The following is a 21,782-nucleotide window of genomic DNA, read 5'->3' on the forward strand; positions in this document are numbered from 1 at the left end:
TGGTCTTGATGTGCAATGTTTTACACCACTTCTAATAATTCTTAGTTTCATTTTACAGCTTAATTTAAAGTGTTTTAAAATCTCTGTATTATAGAGCTGTCTCTGTGGACACATTGAGAGGCAAGTGACTGCCCATAAGTCTTTCCATTACCTTCTTGATCAATGGAAATTTTATTTTTCTGAGGAGATCATTGTGTTCCCGGATGGAAAACTTAAAGAAGAAGAAATGAAAAAAAAAGCGTTAATAAATAAGGGTTTTGTGAGAGTGAGCATGAAAGGAATCGATTATTTTCCCAAATATAATCTACTTTTATTTCTTCCTCCCATACAGTTTGTGCTGCATTCATCATCCATCTGATAGGCTGTCAAGGGGGATCACCTGTGGGTCCCAGTTGAAGAAGGTTCACAATTACTGGTAGTTGTCCTCTCCTCTAAGAAGGAGTAGTTAAGCCATTCTCCAGAATGTGAGTGATGTTTACAAAAGTAGTGAGGGGGCAGAACTGGGATTCACATCCATGCCTTCTGCCTTTATGTCCAGCATCTTAATAGCAACATTAATCACGTGTGTCTCCTAATGTCATCTTTGCACCAAAGTGAAGCATCAGACTAGGATGTAACTTCAGCAAAGGTTTCCTTTACCATTTCCACCAAGAGATAGACATAACATAAAGCATATAAATTAGTGATATTCAGCCTTCACAGGCAAATAGTGGTGTGAAGGGTTTCTAACAATATACAAACAATAAGAGAATTCTTGAAATATATTTACTGAGATGTGTGATCCCACACCTCAGAAATAAGCAGCACCTATTTACTTTGAGTTCCAATAACAACCCATGGGAATGACAGTCAGAAGTAATTTTCTGAATACTGAAAAATAATGGGAGCTGATTTCTTCAAAAATTATGGATACATGTCTCAAATATTTTCTAGAAGGAACATCAAAAAACTCCCCAAACTCCAAAACTCTGTTCCCTTGTCATGAATGCCCTTATTTAACTCACACATGGCTTGAATTTGTTCTGCTAATCATGAGTTATGTGATTTTCATGACTTGTCAAAATATTTCCCACATCACACAGACACAATAATGGAGAGACTGCACTGAATCTTTCTGGCTATGTAATGGCTTCTGATGTTAATATGGATCATGTTAAAAGTTAAAACCATTATCCCAATCAATAACACTACTTAATCAGATTTCTTTGAGCTGCTGCTGCTTTTTGTTCAAAGATCATGAGATCTATATGTGTCTGTTCACTGCAAGATACATTTGTAATAGGTCATTGTCAAGGAACTTGAGAGTAGTGAGATTTAGGTATTTTCCTCGTTTTACTAACAGACCTACATATATAGTATATATTTATATATATATATATACATGTATATATATATATAGTATGTGTACTATATATATAGTATGTGTACTATATATATAATATGTGTATTATGTTTATGAAACACACACATATAGGTCTTGGAGCAGAAAAATGACTGTAAGAGAAATGTATACATAGACATATATGTTGTGATGTGGAGATGATTTTGTCCATATATAGCTACATATATACAGACATATGTATGTATGTCTGTAGGCTACTCTATTATATCCTACTGCCATTTATTCATCTACATGTATATAGAATTAAATTAGTGTGATATAGTGGTTAGAAAGCTAAACTTGGAGTCAGGAAAACCTGGACCCATTTTAAGCCCTATTCAAGTCTTGCCTCTGACTCATAGGAGCTGAAGATCTTAATCTCACAATGCCCCAGGAAGGTTTCTTAAACTCTATGTAATAGATAAGCTAATATCTTTGCTAAGAAAACCCCTGGAACAAAAGCCCTTGGGATCATATAAAGTTGTTCACAACTGAAAAACTGAGCAGCAATTACAACACTATTAAATGGCTCAGTGTAAAGAGTGCTGGAGATGACTTCAGGAAGATCTGAGTTTGAATCCAATAATAATAATAATAATAAAAGGAGTTTCCAAGTAGGCATTTCCCCATATTGAATAAATCCATCCAATCTAATGTAATCCAATCTAATCAAATAAACAGGTGCTGTGCTAAGGGCTGGGCAAACAGTTAACAAAGAAATAGTCCCTGCCTTCTAGGAGCTTACAACCCACAGAGGAAGAGGGGAGACATCACACAAAGGGAGGCAGGAAATCAGGTGGAGGAAATTGAAATGAACTGAATTGAATTGAATTGAAACCAGGCAGAGCAGTAGATGCAGAGTGCAGTGACCTGAAAATTACAGGTTCAGATAGTAACAAAAATAATATGATAGTAATTAAATTTTATATGGTGTTTAATTCTTTGTATATTACCAGGCACTGTGTTAAGCACTTTAGAAACACATCAGATGATCCTCACCACAGCTGTAGAGGGAGGGTGCTATCATTAGTCTCATTTTACAGTGGAGGAAACTGAGGCTGACAGCTTAACTGATTTACTCAGCAACACAGAGCTAATAATTTCTACTCTCAATCTTGATGCTTTCTCATAGGAAGATGTGTGACTGCTTCATACTTTGATTTCTTTTATGGGGAGAAAAAAAGCCTAAAACATGTGAAGAGTTAACAAAGACCTTTAAAGAATTACAAAGTACAAAGAAATAATTGAATCCACCACACTGTACTAGCTATACGCTACTATAACTGTAAATTGCAGTAAAAGTCATTGGACCTGAGATTTCAATGGTATGGGGAATTCTTGGATTAGGAAACCCTTTCTACTTTTGAAATTTGGTAACTTATCTTAAGCATAGTCTGAAATTTTCTTGTGGTCCAGAGAGGTTTTCACATAGAAAGTATTTGTTAGAGCTGGAACTTGAATGTAGGACTTTCAGATTTTGAGATTACTTCTTTATCTGATAGGCCATGATACACCCATGGCTACAAAGGAAAAAAAAAAGAATCCCAGCTATCAAGGAGTTTATATTTATAGAGAGAACGTAATAGAAAACCTCAGTCCAAAAAGTAAATTTATAAATAAAGGTAGAGTATATGCAAAATGATTAGAGATAAATAGCTCCAACTGGGAGAGAGATTTAGGAATGCTATATAGAAAGTAGTACCTGATCACTAAAGGAAGGTGAGGATCTGAAGAGATGAACATATAAAAATAATTTAATTATCTGGTGGCAAGAGATATTTTTAATGTACAGTTTATTGGTATATTCTGTTTTGAGTTCATGTACATTTCTCCCTCCAAGAAAATCTAGTATTTTAACCCAAAATTAAAAAAAAGAACAGAAAAATGAAATAAACAACTTCTGACATTTTGTACTCTATTCAACACATAGTGCCCTATCTCTGTAATAGGACAAGACTTATGAATTGTGTGCTTCTATTATATATACACGTATATGTATATGTGTACTTTATGTAATTGAATTGGGGAGAATTTTGAGTTAGTATGACATTTTTATTGTATAAAATTCAGATTTTATTCTTTAGAGATATAATGACAATGCTCTTGCCATTTTTGTTGCCATCATTAAAGATTCATTTTTAGGTCATAATTATTTAAAACTTTTATAGCAAGTCTTCAAAACAACCTCAAAGAAGCTTTAAAATGCAACATATTGATTAAATTTCATCCATTATCTTTAACATGCTTATTAAAATCCAAATTTCAAAGTAGGGAATTATATGTTAAAGAAAACCAGAGCAAATGATTTATTTTATGGGGCAATTAGAATGGCATATATAAAATGTATATTTATGGGAGCATTTTGTTTAAAACAGAAAAAATGTGTTCGTGGGGTTATTATTAAGGAAAAAAGCTATAAGGCCACAACGTTTTGCATTTTGAAACATTCTGTTAAGCAGTTACAGAAAAAAATAATTTTCACAATTTGAACTCTGCTATTCTGTAAAATTAATTCAAGGGAGTTCTTTTTGTAACAGATCTCAAAAAGAAATATTTTCTGTTTCCTTTACTAAGATTTATAGTAGAAGTACCTAATTGAGTATTCAGTATACTCTAGCTCACTTGGATTTTGTTGTATCTCATTGTTCCTTAATTGAAAGTCAAATATCAAAGAACTAGCTCCAAACAAGTTAAGCCTTATATGTAGCTTCCAAAAATTGTTAAATACAATTTTAGTCTACAGAGTTTATATTGATCCAAACCTTAATTTCTAATGCTATTATTTAACACCTCTTTGCTAGTTTCAAATCCTATTATTTCTTCTATTTCTTACCCCAGTGGAATAAAACGGGGCTCTTCAATCATTTCCAGATAGGATTGCCATGTCCTTGAACTCAACATTGTAATATGGATAGAAAATTGAGTTACTGCTTAGGCAAGTCAGTGATGTAACTTCCATGATCTAGTCTTCTGCTAGGTGGCTAGGGGGCATAGTCGATCTAGTCAGAAAGTCCTGATTTCAAACCTGGGTTCAGACCCTTGTAAGTTGAATGAATTTGGACAAGTTATTTAACTGTTTCAATTTCCTCCTCTGTAAAATGGGAATAATTATAGTGCCTTCCTCCCAGTAAAGCATCTTGCAAACAAAGTGTTATATAAACGCTAATCCTTAAGTGGAAGGACACTGAATTTTAGAAAGAAATCAAGAAACTAGGTAGAACCAACCTTGATTTAGTCCATGGATCTTTTGATGATAACGTAGGGCTAGGATTTAATTTCCTCCTTCCTCTAAACCCTTCCAATGGTACATGGAGACATATCAGGATCCTATCTTCCAGGGTACACATAAAACATAACATACTAACTCTTTAGGGAAGCCACATAAAGCCAGGCTTAGAGAATTTACAATAAAATGACTAAACAGGTGTTGTGGTTATTCAGTCATTCAGTTGTTTCCAGTTCTTTGTGATCCCAAGGACAGTAGCATGCCAATGGTGTCCCAAGGAGCTTTCTTGATAAAGATACTGGAGTGGAATTTGTTTTGGGAGGAACACCAGTGGCCACCTAGTTTAATCCATATCTGAACGAGAATTGTTTCCCCTAGGTGATCCTGTTGACTAATTTATCTTACAATTTATTAAAATTAAAACTCAAATCTTGGGGCTAAAGGATAAAGGGCCTTCCCTGGAGACATGAGGTTCTGATATGTTCAAATATGACCTCAGATACTTCCTAGCTGTGATCCAAGGCAAGTTACTTAACCTCAGTTGCCAAGCCCTCAATGCTCTTCTACTTTAGAACTAATACTTAGTGTCAATTCTAAAATAGATGGTAAGGGTTAAAAAAAAAAAAACCTAAAATCTTTTAAAGATAAATTGCTCTCTAGTAAACACCTCCCCCATATTGTATTGATAATATTGATTTTGGGGAATTCTACCATAAGACTTTGCATTTAAACTCTACTAAATTCAATCTTAAATGAAAAAAAAAAGATACTGGAGTGTTTTGCCATTTCTTTCTCCAATGGGTTAAGGCAAACAGAGGTTGAATAACTCTCCCAGGGTCACAGAACCAGTAAATGGCTAGTTAGATTGGAATTGAGGTCTTCCTAATTCCAGGCTCAACGTTCTATCCACCGATCCATCTGGTAGCTATTATAATGGGTTTACTCAAATATTCTATGTGTACAAATATGTTATAGTCACAGTGCTAGTGCAGAAAGTCTCTGAAGTAATTCTCATTTCTCTAAGGAAAAATAGAAGGATTTATATACTTGCTGGACTCCTATGTTAGTTTTTATAACCATTGCCTAGATAGCCCTCAATAACAGCATGGTGGGCAGCACACTATGGTAGTGCCTGGGTAACAGACATAGACACTGGAGGTTTACCTAGGCTAACTTTCTACCAGCCTTCTCCCTAACTTGATTATTCAGAAGCAAGAAGGCTTGCATGTGGGGATTATGGCACTACTTCCACAAATAGGTGGGACAGGATTGGTAGCTTGAAGTCAAAGAGAGTAGGGATGGTCACAGGTTGGATTTGAGGACTGACTGATCAAGATTAGTTAATGAAAAATAATTAAATATTTATTATGGGCCAGCCACTGATCAGGAGTTGTGAGCTAAGAAGGGTTCTGATGAAATATCACTAAAAAAGGGGGCAGCAGGGTGGCTCAGTGGATTGAGAGCCAGGCCTGGAGACGGGAGGTCCTAGGTTCAAATCTAGCCCAGACACTTCCCAGCTGTGTGATCCTGGGCAAGTCACTTGACCCCCATTGCCTACCCTTGCCACTCTTCTGCTTTGGAGCCAATACACAGTAATGACTCCAAGATGGAAGGTAAGGGTCTAAAAAAGAAAAAAAAATCACCAAAAAAGATGGATTGATAGTATTCCTGAAGCTCTCCTTCAGTGTGAGATTCTGTGACTTTTAAGCTTTTATCTGATTCTTAGTTTCAGTATGGCCTTACATTAAGCAAGTATAAGGAGTGACAAGTGTACTCCAGGGTTCTTGTTGTGAGAAAAATCTATACCTCTGATATTGAGTACTTATATAATCATCGGTAACTTAATCCAAGTTTCAATTTCCTCATTGGTAAAATGTGTTTGTACTTCTTTCTGCTATATGTAATGTTTTACTAAAGTGGGAAACTTCATTCTATACATTTTCATCATCATCATCATCATCATCATCATCATCATCATTACTATTATTATTATGCTATTTTAATTTCCTTTTTGCCTTTTACAAATAGGCCAGTACTTATTTTCATGGCGCAGTTACAACATAGTGAATTAAGATATTTGGAATATTATGATAATTTAATCATGAGGGTAAATTACTCATATACTATAGCCAATCTCTGGTGTTGAGAGTTCATTTACATTTGGCAGTCACAGATGTTATTTTGAATTATACATGCAATCAGTGTTAACATGCAATTAATGGGGATGACACTGCATTCTCTTACATTACAATGTGTGCTGGGAAAATAACAATAAGGTATAGACTTTTAGAGCAACAAGGATCCTATATTCATTTTGACAACTTTGCTTTCTGATTTTTAAAGAAAACAAAGTACAAAGAAAACACTGGAGTGTATTTTGAGAGAGTGAACACCCATATTACATTGATTTTCCTCTAATTCAAAGACAATTGATGAGGTTTAAAAAAACGAACAATTAGAACAGCAGTAAAAGATACAGAAGAATCGCTGACCTTGGACATTTTAAGAGCTAGGGAATAAGCTGGCTTGATGTTTCAGATGGCTTGGGTTAAATCCTTCCCAACTATAGCAGCTTTAGAGGCCTCCTTCCATTCTTATGTTTTTATAATGCTGGTTGATTGCATTTGAAAATCTCCTTCCATTCTCTTCCAAATTTTCCTTTTAAAACAAAAACATAAACAAAGGAACAAATGAGCTCTTGTGAATTTTTGCCTATGAAAGGGGAAAAGGGAGAGTGAGTAAATTTTACCTAAGGTTCAAATTCTCACCTGGGATAACCAGAAAAACAGGGTCTGGATATTCCTTGCACATCCAAACCTTACAAATCTTCCCTTCCCCTGGGCCTTTGATAAGATCTGCCTACTTGGAAGGAATTGTTCCAATGCACCTTTTCTCTTCCATTAATTCTTAGACTTGTAGAAATGAGAGTTGGCTGTAAAGTTACTGGAATCTACTCATTCAGACAATGCCTACCTTGTGTCTAGCACTGTAGATGATTCTAAAGAGGATAAAAATTTAGAAACTAATTTCTTCCTGCTGGGGTACTTATAATCAAGGGGGCTAAAAAATACTTGGATAGATGAAACAACTAGAGAACAATACCAATTCCAATGCAAAATATAAGCCACTATAATGAAGCCTTTGTAAATAAATGCAAGGAATTCATAGAAGAGAAATGAAAAATTCTCTTTAATTAAATCTGAAAAAATCAAGTTTGAATTAATCACATAGGAAAAGAGGGGAGGGAACTGATTCTACTCTATGGAAGTAAGAATTCTCTTATTTTCCTCCCTTTTTTCATGTTTTATTTTTTATATTTCTTCTAGATATGTAGATATATAACTGATAATCATTTTCTGACATATTGTGATCCATAGTCTTTCTTCCTGATATAGCAGGGTAATAAGATATAAGTTGTACATGTGTCATCATGCATTACATAATTCCATGTTTATCATATTGTGAAAGAAGATAAATATCTATTTTGCTAGAGGAAAATTCTTCTTTTTTCTTTTTTTTTTTAAACCCTTACCTTTGTTACAAGACAATTAGGGAAAGTTACCTATTTCACCTTCCATGTTGGAATCAATACTGTGTATTGGTTCCAAGGCAGAAGAGTGGTAAGGGCTAGGCAATGGGGGTTAAGTGACTTGCCCAGGGTCACACATCTAGGAAGTGTCTGAGGCCATTTTGAACCCAGGATGTCCTGTTTCTGGATCTGGCTCTCAATCTACTGAGCCACTCAGCTGCCCCTAGAGAAAAATTCTTGAAGAAAATAAAGTAAATAATGGTATATTTCAATCTGAATACAGAATCCATCAGTTCCTTCTATGGCAATGGATAGCCTTTTTCATCAGGATTTCCTTGGCTTTGTCTTGCCTCCTTGTATTGCTGATAATAGTTGTCACTCCCTTCCCTCCTTTTTTACCATTATTATTTCCCAGTGATAAAGCCAGTATAGGTTTACTATACCTCATTCTTTCCTTCAAACTGAAACCAAGCTAAGTATTTCTACTGAAAAAGGAATAAATTGTTTACCTTTGAAAAAACACATTAACATTTTTAGGCAATTGAGACACCATTTGGTGCTGGAAGTGACAATTTGCAAAGTGTGCCATCTTGCCCTAAATGAGTTGATATATCCCTGAAGGTGACTTGGCACCTGCAGATGAATGTATAACCAGCAGCAAATAATTGTAAAAACTTTTATCTCATAGATGTACATCCTGTAAGTCATTAAATATAAAAGAAAGCCCATAGGTTTTAGATGAGCAAGCTAATTTGTTAATATTTAGGATGTAGAATGATGTATTGAAATATTGATGGGATTGAAGTACTGGTATGGAATGAGAAAGCCTAGCAGAGAGAGGTTGGGATTTTTATCTGGGGAGAGCAGGCATCTCTTATTAAATTTTTTCACATCCAATTTTTCAAAATTACAGTAATATATCAAGTTTCCTGTTAGAAGTATTATAAAATGCAAGGATTCAGCCAATTCATCTGTCAGGATACACATAGCAAGCAGTAACAGAACCTTTCACAGGGAGAAAAAAAAAGAATATCACAGGCTGAAATGGCAAGAAGCTCTCCTGTTAACATAACTCCTGGAAGTACAGAGGTAGACAGAGTTGGGACCAAGAAAGGGGCAATATTCATCCATAGAGGAAGACTCTTTTGAGTCTAGCATTTCTCTTCCCACCATTTAAATGGTATTAAGTTGCATTTGGAACATGCCTAAATCTTATGCCACTTTTCTCAAATATTGGAAGAGTTTTGTTTTTAATCATTCCAATAAAAAATGTCATTTTGAGAAACCACAGCAGGCTTTTTGTAGATATTAGAGAAAATTCTTCATCTCCCTGAGCATCAGTTATATAATATATAAAATGATGTGATTGAATTAGTTGATTTCTAATGACATTCTAATTCTAATTTTGATGAATTATGGACATTATTGGCTTTGCACGGTTATAATCACCTCCCTTATATATACATATAGTTGAAACAAAAATACCATGTGATTTTCTAATTAAATTAATTTTTTGAATAGTTGAGAGCATGTGACTGGAGGGAAATCCATCCACTATATGGTTTAATAAGAATGAAGGTCATTTCTACTTAGTTAACTGACTGTAAATCCTCATAGTATATGGTATAGTATCCTGGAGGTATTTTAAAAAGCCAATTAATAATGTTAAGGGATCATAAGCCATGTGTATATGTATAGATATATGCACATGTAAATGTGCAAATGCAAACACATGCACATGTATAATACAAATAGGTTTACATGCTTATATAATGCAATTTGCATTTATAATATATGTATATATGAACACATGTCCATATATGTAAACGTATATATGTGATACAGGATTTCAACATGATTAATAGGATATTTTTAAACTTACCTGGTTTACATAACACTACCCAATGTACCATGAAGATTTCTACAGTAATTTACTAAAACAATAAGGTCTTAATTCTTAAGGAAAAGGTGGATTTTCTGTGTGTCCTGTGACTTTAATTATATGATTTACATGTAAAGTGAATTATTTAATGAAAATGTCTCACTTTAGTTTGAACACATTTTTGTTTCTTTCTACTGTGATATATTTACAATGTCTTATACTATTATTTATTAATAGACTGAAAATTGAGAAGCTATTTGGGATCAATAATATTCTATCATTTCACAGATGAAGAAACTGAGGCATTTTAGAAAGTGGTATTTCTAAGGCCACATACAGTCAATAAGTAGCTAAGTTGGGATGCCATCTTAGATTTCCTAGCTATATCCAGGGATTTTTTTCCCCACTTGATCATCTTGCCTCTTTAGGAACATATGGCTTATATGACAAAAATTATAGTTGTATTTGTTAAACATTATTTAGAACCTTTGATGTTGGATTTTAAAAAATCATTAATCTCTTTGGACAAAATAATTCTTTTAATGTAAAGATTATTTTTATTTTCAATTTGCTGTTAAATGAAAGTTATCTTGATGGATTTCTATAGCTGGTATGTTAATATCTAAATCACTAAACCACAGCATTGACAGTTTTGTGTCAAATGAGAACGGAATATTTCATTAAAGTTGGACAGAACCATTTACCTTTAGACTTTTCCATAGAAGTTGGCCTCTACAGCTATAAAGACTAGATTAAGAATGTACATTGATGCATAGAAACATATCTTTAATTGTTAAAACTGGCAAAAACACTCATGATCTACTTTCATATTATTGATATCTTAATATCAACTCTAATCCATGAGGATATTGCCAACAGAGGGTTTCAATAGTTAAATATATCAGCACAATAAAAATTTCACTCATCCTAATTTAGCTATTTAGTAATGTCAGCTATCCAATTCATTGGAGTAGTGAAAAGAGATGTCATAAAGTCTACGTACTTTACCTCTAAGAAAGGTTGTTTTAAACAAAGTTTTATTGCTACTTAAAAAAAACAAACTATTATTTTCATTAATGTATGAAATCACCCTGAATATGAAATACAACTTCCTTCTTACATTCCCTGCACCCAAAATTGCTGCTATAAATATTTTTTCTATATATGGCAGCTTTCCTTCTATTTTTGACTTGCTTTGGAATAAATGCCCAATATTACTGAGCTGAAAGCTATATAAAGTTTAATGTTTTCTCTAGTATATTTTTAATTAATATCTACAAACATGGTATCAGTTCAGAGTTCTACAAACAATAGTATGACTGGATTAACATAGCCTTAAACTTATAGCCTTTTTATCTATTTTGTTGATATCTTTATCAATCTGAATGAAATGAAATGAACCTCAGGATTGTTTTTTTACTTTCTGATATTTTATTAGTTAGCTTGTTAGTAGTTATTTGTGGCTTTTTTCATTTCAACATAGCATTTACCATATTTTTGAAAGTTTGTATTTATTTTTAAAATTTCTTGTTCATATTTAAAAAATAAATCCAATCATCAATCATTTATATAACTACAATGAACCAGACACTTTGATGGGCATGGGGGAATAAGAATAAATAAAATTATTAGGATTCTATTGAAAAGGATCCATATGATATACCAAAGGCTTTAATTAGTATGGTGGCCATATGCCTGGAGAGAAGGGAAAAAAAGAGAAAAAATGTTGTGGAATAGTATAGATAAGACTGGGAGATCTCTGATAAATAGAGGGTGAAAGAAAGGAAAGAATCATTTATTAATGGGTTCCTAGAAAATGGTGTTGCAAGGTGAAAGATAAGAAATAGGGTCATTAGAAAGGAGAGCAGAAAACTGACTGCTGTACATCTTCACTCTAAGGTCACACATGCATCTTAAATTCAATAATTCCAAAATGGAACTCATAATCATGCAGATGTCTTACAAATCTACATAGCCAGTCATCACTCTTCTTCTTAGTTCATCTTCCTCAAAGTGACATGAAAATTCAGGAATAACAAAGCAACTATGGGTGGGACAATGTTTTAACATTTATAATCTAAAAAAATTGCAGAAATCAGGAGATTGATGTCCATGTAAAAATATTGGATTCGATATTACAAAATGATTAGTGATGGTGAGAGCAGTTTTAGTAGACTTGTAGAATTAGAAACCAGACTACAAGAAACTGAAAAGTGAATGGAAGGTGAGGAAAATGAAATAATAATTACAAATTTGACTTTTTATGAGTTTGTCTATGAGAGGACCAAGAGATATAGCACTATAGCATGAGAAGTTTTCACAATCAAATGATTATTTTTCCAAGGATATGAAGATATTGGCATGCTTGTAGACAGTTAAGAAGAAATCATTGGTTAAAGAGAGATTGAAGATTAGAGGGAAGAAGAGGAGGGAATGACAGAATGCCCAAGTTTCTACAGGAGATGAGAATATATGATGCTATCAAGAGTATAAGTATTTGGTTAGGTTTTAGCAAAGAGAAAGACTACTACCTCTTTCAGAAAGTAGAACAAAAGGAAGAAAAAGGGCAATGATGTTAAGGGAATTTGAAGCATTAGGGAGAAGCTCAAAATGTTTGGAATTATTTTATTGGTAAGATATGAGGTCAGATTTTTGATGAATAGCATGATGGGGGAGGAGGTGGTGAAGATGACTTAAAGTGAAAATAAAAGGTAAGAGGAATATGATAGTCAAATATGGAGGACTAGAAGGGTTGCTATTCAGCACTGAGAGCCCAGTTGAGATTATATAACAGACCTATGCAGTGAACTGCATTAATTCTTTGATTGACTATCTCCTTATCTCCTTGGTGTATGAATACAAGGTTGGACTATTTATCTGACTCATAAAAGAGATTTTTCAGATCTAAACTCAGAATTTGATTATTCTTATTTTTTTATACCATTTTAAGAGACTGCATTATCTACTTTCCAAATCCATATGAAGTTAGAAGCAGCCAAAATGTCTACACTGGAAAGAATACTGATGGGAATGAGGAGCCATGGCTTTCAGCCTTAATAACAAAGTTGTAATTAGAAAAAAAAAACAGAATAGAAAACCTAAGAATATTAACCAAACACTATCCTCCAGCAATTCGGAACTATTTAAAGGAAGGACAAATAGTCCTGTATACCTTAATAGGCTACTATCAGGGCATGAAGTGGATGATAATTGAGATTCTTAGTCCTGACAGTGAGTCATCAAGAAGAGATGTAAATTATGTTTAATGTACTCTAAAAAGTCAGAAAACCTTCATTTTGGAAGACATTCCATTAAAAATGACTAAAACAGAGGTGTATTTTGATTCAAGGGGAAAACTTTTATCTGTGGGAAATTTGACTATCTAAAATGATTTTATTTCACAGCAATTCAGAATATTTAACATCCCATGCTCTATACATCATGAGTATGTGATTCAAAAAGATTGAAGTCTTTGGACATGGTAAGTGCTGAATAATATTAAAAATGAGATTAATTTTTTTGAGCAGACAATAAATGCTCTAAGACACATATAGAAATCTTTTGAAAGTAAGCAGTTTGGAATTGGTCAGATAATCCACTAATTAATGTCTAAGTAGGGATTTAGAGGAATCAAATCAGTGGAATAGTTAAGAACATCTGACACAAACTCTCTCTTCAAACACTTACTAGCTTCATAATCCTGAACAAGTTACTTATTCTCTGCCTTTTTTTCTCATCTTAAATAGAACCTACTTCTCAGAGTTGTTGTGATGATAAAATGGGATAATATTTGTGAAGTGTGCCACAAACTTTGAGGGTACTTTGTAAATGTTAGCTATTATTTTAAAACACTAAATTAGAAGAAAGGATAAAAATGAAAAGAAGAATTTATTGTTATAGTAGGTTCAATTTGACCTACTTAAACAAGGTGTTGACTTCTCCAAATGGAAAACGCACAGAACTTACCATTTCTTATAGAAGTTGAAACTTTAAAAACAGTGTCTAAATTGAGTGTCCAAAAAAGTATCTCAAATGTTCCTGTCAAAAAACATTTAATTTCCTTGCCAAATGAAGAGAAGTGATAGTAAGAAGCTTATTTTCAAAATGTTAGTGAACAGCTCGCCAAATAGTTGAAAGTAGTTGAGGAGAAAGTAGAAGTGCCTAGAGGTTGTTAGGGGTTCCATCTATCCTAGAAAATTCCAAAAATATTTTTAGATGAAATAAAAATGAAGATAAAATACAGACATAATTCCTGTAATTTTAGAGAGGTCTATTTTAATCATCACTGTAAGAATAATAGAATAATCAAGTTATTTTGACATTGGGAGCATCTTTAATGTCTTAATGCTCCAGTTTTGTCTCCAAGACTGTTAAGTTGCCCCTCTGCATTGGATGAGCTTTTCCCCATCAGTTTCCCTAGAATAAGGAATCCTCAGATCTGATTCCCAAATAAAATACAAAGGCTCAGAATGTTACAACTGTTTACTATCTATTTCCTGAATCTGGATGAGGAAGAAAATGAGAGATTGGATAAAAACCCTGCTAGTGGATGCATTGAGGCCACTAAGAAGTGATAAATTTAAGTCTTAGCTTTTACTACATCCTATCTCTGATATCTGTCTATGGAATAGTTCATCAAGTTGAGGGTTAAACCAGATGGAATCCTATAGCATCTCAGTTTCAATGATTTAAATAGATTTGTGCTTTTATTTATTAGAGTTGGAAATGCTAGGATCAATAGGGACAGACAGCAGTATTTTTTGTTTCTTTTTCTTTTGTCCATTTAAACCCTGATATCAGTATGTTAGTTATCCATCTTCCCAAAGCTTACTAAATATATCCATTTGTTACCTCAAATCGAATGTTCTTTACAAACAGTAGCTTTCTATGCGTTTTTGCTTTTCATTTCATTTCTTGTAAGTTTTTATCTAAGACTCTTCTAGGATTAGTGTATTTAGAATTTTTGCTATTCAGTTACATGTCTTAGTCACCAGACATATTGTCCCTTATCCATGAATTACTTCCACAGGCTTTTTCTCTTCAACCTACCAAAATTGCAAAAATCTTTTCTTGATATGCCTTTAATTTTAACTGTATTTATTGAATCTTTTGCCTAATATTGAAACTTTAAGGATATAATTTAAATCTTGTAAAGGATCTTAGATATAATTGATGCCAACCCTTCTATTTGTTTCCTCTACCAGATTTCCTACTTCACTCTCCCCACCATCCCCTCTTTCTCCTTGTATACTTTTAGAAATTTCTAACCCGTTTCTCTGTTGTCACTTTGTTGCTGACACTGTCCTTGCCAACTGTATTGATTCACAGCTCCTGCATGCCTCATGTTTGGGGTTTGGGGTATTTGAGAGGCAATTCAGCTTTTCTTTCTAAAAATGTCTCAAACTTTTCTTTATTATTGAACATCCATCTTTTGTCCTGAATGGTTAGTCTCAGACTTGCAGGGTTGGTCATGCTGGGCTGTATCCTGAGTTCCATTGCTCTTCAGAATACAATCCATTCCTTCTGCCTTTTTCTCTAGGGTGTGCAACAGTCGTGTGTTATTCAAATTCCTTTCCTTTGTTTTTGAAGGTTTTTCTCCAGATGATTTATAGAACTTCTTGTTTCTGAATTTAATTCTTTATTTAATCACTATACGTATTGGAGTTTTCAGGTTCAGTTTTTCCTTTTAGGGATTTGTGAATTCTTAAAATTGGAATTTATTTTTTATATGTAAAGGTCCCGGTCCACTTTCTTCTATTATTTCTTTAAGGATAGTGTGGATGTTTTTGTTCTGTTATATCCTTTTTGGAAACCTGTGATCTTTAGATTGTCGTTTTTGAGTTTTTGAGTTCAATACATTTTGCCTCCATGATAAACTTATTTTCTTTAAAAATTATTGCTTTTGCTTTCTTTGTCTAGACTGTCCTTCAATTCTGTGTAGTTGAATTGAACAGTCTATCATTCTTTCTTCTGTTTCTATGGTCCAGCTCATCATTTACAGATTCAAGTTTTTCTCCCCAGTTTCACTACTTGTGCTGTGCAAGATATATATTCTGTTTTCACAATTTTCATTTTTCTTTTAAATCACTCAGAAATAATGTGTTTTTGGTTCCATGTTCTCATCAAATATTAGATGTTTTTAATTTTTTTTAGTATCTATTCATAGGTGCTTAAACTTGTTTACTAGCTTTGGAGGCCATATTTACTATTATTGTTACTGATTTTCCTTTTGATATCTTTATATTCAAGGCCTTCTAGTTTTCTTCTTGAAATCTTTAGCATTTTTAATCTATTTTCATTCACTCCAATTTATTTATTTTTCTAATCATCCACTTCCTGACTCTCTCCTCTCTGATTGTGATTTCCTTGGGGTCAAATCTCAAAGCATTTCTGCCTCACCTCATACTGGACAATTCATCGTTCATCAGCCTAGGTCCCTGTCCCAACAGAGTTTTATGGCACCAGCTGTATTCTGTACTCTTTCCCTCAGGATTAGTGAAGTCCTGTACACTTTTTCCTTCCTCCCCCATATAGATTCTTCTCTTGGAGATCTGTTCCACTTCTTCTGTTCCTCAGTTTTCTGACTAGTTCAGAACCTGTTTTCTTTGTCCCTCATTGTCCACTCATTTTCTAGTTTGCAGCCCCCCAGAAGGGTTTTGCTCCTAAAGTGTTGTGGCTAAACTGACTGTTGAGACCTGAGCAAACATCTATCTCTTGGAGATGAGCTTTCCATGGCCCTAAGACAAGTGAGGTGAGTAAACAGAGTGCAGAGGTGGATGTCATGTCTTTGGGTGTGCCAATGCCATCTTGCCATAAAAAAAGTGGTAGGTAGGAGAGGGGTGCTGAATGAGTCCAGGGACATTGTGTGAGTTCCTAGTTTAAAAAAAAATCTTATTTTGGATTCTGAGTGTCCTAGGCCATAGAAACAGCAAAAGTTGCTTTATCTTTGGCTTATAATTTTTGCTTTAGAGAAGTTCAAGAGGTCATGGAAATTGGAGAAAATGTCTAGTCTGACCTCTTGTTTACTCATGTAATCCAGAAAGTTGGCCTATTTCAGGATATTTTGGGGAGGGAGAACATAGGTTCCTGGGTTTCAGGAGGAGGATAAGAAAATATTAATAAATATGGGAGTACTTGAGCTGAATCTTCTAGGAAACCAGGGTTTCTATTGAGTGGAAGTGAGGAGGAAGAGAATTTCAGCCATAGGAGATAACTAAAGCAGTCCGAGATAAAAGATCCTAAGAAATATCTAGTGGGCTTTGCAATGAAGAGTCAATATGTCTGTATTATAGAGGATAAATTTGGGATTAAAGTTTATGGAGACTGTTAAGAGAGGTAAGGGCCAGATTGAGGAGATATTTACATGTCAAACAAGAGAAGTTTAAACTTGATCCTTAAGAGACAATAGGGAGTCCCTAGAATTTGTTGAGTGCAAAGAGAAGTTCAGTATATGTTTAGCATTTGAATAGAGGCTTAAGGTGGGTGTAGAAGTGAATTGGTAAATTTTTTTTTAACTGTATTCAATTCAGAGACAAATGAGCAAAGAATCTTAGTGAGGCAAGGGAATGAGAGGTATATTCTGGGAGACAATTTTTTATGGGACTTTCCCCGAATTTTACTTTTTACAGTTTTAGTTGACATAAATTTAAATGTCATTAAAATAACATTTCACCAGATGTCTCAGTGGATTGATTGCCAGGTCCAAAACCAGGTCAAATTTGGTTTTAGGCACTTTTAAACCATGTGACCCTGGGCAAGTCACTTAATCTCCATTGCCTAACCCTTACTGCTCTTATGCCTTAGAACCAATACTTAGTATTAATTGTATGACAGGAGGTAATGGTTTAAAACATTTCATTCATTTATTTATTTATTTATTTGTTTGTTTGTTTGTTTGTTTGTTTATTTATTTATTTATTTATTTTAAACACTTACCTTCCTTCTGGGAATCAATATTGTGTATTGACTTTGTAAAGGTGAATTACTAGGGAAGTTAACTAAATATTATCTGTGGGTTCACAATAGGGTGTGAGGGTGACAGGAATGACAGATGACAGGACCAAACAAGGTAGGAAGACCAGGTTTAACTACTAGGAAGTAACTGTTAACAGAAAATGGCAGTTAGGCCCCAACAGTCACTCAGCCCACCTAGGCAAAGGCATATGGAACCAGCAGGCAAAAGGCAAAGGTTTATAACAGTTTAATTGAGGGAAACAATAATAAAGGAAGGGAATAAGGGATTCTACTCTTACAAGCTAAGGGCAAACCACAGGGTCAAGGGAGGGACTTATCTACACTGATCTAAGACCTAAGCCAGGTAAGGCCCAGAGAATAACAGGACTGGAGTGGGAATCCTCACAATAGAGTCCAGAGATGTTTTCAGGATGCCAGAAACCAACTCCTCCAGAACTGATGGTCCAAAGCAGCCCAGTAGGGAGAGGAAGTCCGCAAGCTGTCCTCTAGATCGCAGATCATTCCCTACTCAGTGCTGTCTTGCAGGATTGATGTCCTCTGCTTCCAACCTTCACCACACTCCAGGATCCCAGGGAGTCAGGGTGCAGCTCCACTAGCTCTGAGGTCTCCCAGGGTCAGTTACAGCTTGTCCCAACCACCATGGAGTCCTTCTCAGAGAGTGCAAGCCACTTTCTGCTTCCCCATTCCATGTGGAATTCTCCAGCCCTTCCTGTTAGGTCTAATACTAATACTAAGCTAATAACTAAATAATAATCTTCCTCACAACAGTTTCAAGGCAGAATAGTGGGAAGGGCTAGGCAATGGGGGTTAAGTGACTTGCCCAGGGTCACACAGGAAGTGTATGAGGCCACATTTCATTTCATTTTAAAGAAGTGTGGGGGTGGTTCAAAAGCTGAACTACTTTGTAACAGAGTTTTGATGAAAGCTTCCTTATGGTTGATGATCCTTTCCCCTTGGAACATTTTGCTTCAGGTTGAGGTCTTAATTCTTCTCTTCTTCCTTTTAGTTTATTTGCTCTTAGTATTTTAGTAGTTTCATTAAACAAACTTCCAGTTTTTACTACCAGTAAAGTTAAAAACCATGTTATTTTTTCTGGGCCAAGGAGTCTTTTTAAAAACTGTAATTTCAATATAAATGTACCAGTCCAACTTTTAAAAAAATGTAATTGAGTAGATATTTAATAGGTCACTCTGAAGTTTTCTCACCTGAAAAGTAATTCTGTTCATAGGAGCAAGACATGGTGGATAAAAATGTAACTGAAGGGCAAATTCTAGAAAGGTCTTTTCATTTCTCCCAGGTCCTATATTTTCATGTCACGTTGCCACTCATAGATGATTAGTAATGCCTATTCAGCGCAGCATAAGCTTAGTTGCTAGATTTACTTCAGGGATGGGAAATTCAGGGGATGTAACACACAATATATCCTTTTGTGCTTTTTAATTTAAAATTTTCTTTTTATTATAGAGTATTATTTTCATTTTGAGTATATAATGTGAATATATAGCAAGGAATAATAAGAGGGAATAAAAGAATTTCTAAAAACAGTATGTTACTTCATTTTGTTGAAATTCAGTGGTACTGGCTTCCTTGCTTTTCCTAAGAAAAGACACTTCATCCCCGAATTCCGTACATTTTTATTGACTGTGCCCTTTGCCTGGAGTTCTATTTTAACTGCTTAAAATGCCTTCTTTAAACATATATTTTTTATCTTTCCACTTTCCAGGATGTCATAGGCCATCTTCTCAATTTATGGTATCTATGTCAACTTTTGTTTAGTTGATCCTTATATACAAGTGTCAGTTATATACTTCAAGCATCATTGTTGCTTACTAAGTATAAGTATGAAGAATGTCTATAATAAGCTTCTGAATCTTTTTTATCTCCTCACACATTCTTTAGTAATCTTGAAAAGTCTTGAATTGCCATTTAAATGAATGTGTGAAACAGCACTGTTTATTCCTAGTTTTTTTCTAGTTCACCAAATCAAAATCTCTTTTTTCTAGACTAAACTCCTTGAGAAGATTAGCTACATTTGGTGCCTCTACTTTCTTTCTTCTTGCTGTCTTAACTTTCTGTCTTAACTTTTCCAACCTTATTATTCAACTGAAAATGATCTCTCCAAAGTTATCAATGATCTCTTAATTACCAATTTTTCAATCTTTTTCAGTCTTCATCCCTCTTGATCTCTCTGCACCCTGATATTGTCCATCAATTCTTCTTACTGTTTAAGATTTTGTGGCACAGCTATCTCTGATTCTTCTTATACCTATATAAATGCTCATTCAAAATTTCCTTTCCTTGAATGGCATCACTAGGTCCAGAAACTGGGTCTTAATTTTTAAGAAAATGTTCTTTCTACTAGTAAATTAATAATTAATAAAGTAAAATATTATTCTTATGTATATGTTTGGTTTCAAATTTGCTTGAACTTTGTTAATTTAATTGTTTTTTTATGTATATATAGCCTATCAAAAAAGTTTTTAAATAGATCAAGCTAGCCTTATAAAGTATACAGAAAAGAAAAGCAAACTAAACCTTTTTATCAAACTCAAGTATATAATTAATAATTTTAATAAAATGCATCAATTATATAAGCAAACCATAACAGTGTTAAAAGAAGAACCCCAATTAGACACAATCTGAAAATTTGCTGAGCATTATTGGACATTACTTAATTGATTTCATTTTGCATATTTAAAGATAATTTTGATGTAATAACTATTATAGTAGAAAGACAAAATTTGGAGTGTTTGAGTTCCTCACATGTAAAATGGGAATAGTGAGATTTGTCTTGTCTATGTAACATTATTTTTATAAAGATAAGATGATGTGAAATGCTTTATAAACCTTAAAAATTACATAATGTGAGCAGTTATTGAATGGAGCCAGCAAGGAAGTCTGGTTTGAAATCTGACTGCAGCTTATATAACTTATATATATAACTTGTCTACAACTTATATAAATTGTATGACTTTAAAAAAAGTTTTAAATTTTTTCCAGATTACAATTTTCAACAATTGTTTTCTGACATTTTTGAATCATGTTCTCTCCTTTCCTACTTTTACTCCCCTTTACCCCAAATGGCATATAATATGATATAGAGTGTACATGTCTTATTACACAATTCATATTACTATGTTCATCTTGTGAAAGAAGATACATATTGCTTACATTGGAGAAAAATTCATTGTGGAAAAAAAGTGAATAGTATGCTTTAATTCTGCATTCAGACGTTGTCAGTTTTTTCTATAGCAGTAGATAGACTTTTTTGTCCTAGGTTCCTTGGAGTTGTCCTGGCTCCTTGTATTGGTGATAGTTGTCATTCACAATTGATCATTGTATTTTATGGCTATTTTTGTGTACAAAATTCCCAACTTGTATAATTTTTTAAAAAGTTCCTTCTGTCTTAGAATCAATACTCTGTAATGGTTCTAAGGCAGAAGAGTAGTAAGGGCTAGGCAATGGGAGTTGTGACTTGCCCAAGGTCAGACAGCTAGAAAGTGTCTGAGGGCAAATTTGAACTTGGGACTTCCCATCTCTAGGTCTGACTCAGACTTCCCATCTCTAGGTCTGACTCTCAATCCACTGAGCCACCCAGGTTCTCCCCAAGTTATTTACTTTCAATGGATTTTAGTTTGCTCATTTGTCGAACAACAGATTTCAATTATATAATATCTCATATCTCTAGTTTTAGAACTCATGATCCTATTTGTATATATTTTATTAACTAATTTAGTTGTGATGAAAGTAATGACAGACTCTTCTAGCACATACAATTATGTGTTTTGAA

General features: G+C 34.0%; 1 protein-coding gene across 1 annotated transcript in view; it reads left to right on the plus strand.

Moving 5' to 3' along the window:
- The window catches only part of CNBD1 (cyclic nucleotide binding domain containing 1), a 621,665-nt gene that overhangs the window by 256,584 nt on the left and 343,299 nt on the right, over positions 1–21,782 (plus strand). Inside the window, 1 exon segment of the mRNA XM_044683798.1 lies at positions 13,423–13,499. Within this exon segment, the coding sequence (XP_044539733.1) occupies positions 13,423–13,499 (77 nt within the window).

This window comes from Gracilinanus agilis, chromosome 1 (genome assembly GCF_016433145.1).
Source record: "Gracilinanus agilis isolate LMUSP501 chromosome 1, AgileGrace, whole genome shotgun sequence".
NCBI classification, from domain to species: domain Eukaryota; kingdom Metazoa; phylum Chordata; class Mammalia; order Didelphimorphia; family Didelphidae; genus Gracilinanus; species Gracilinanus agilis.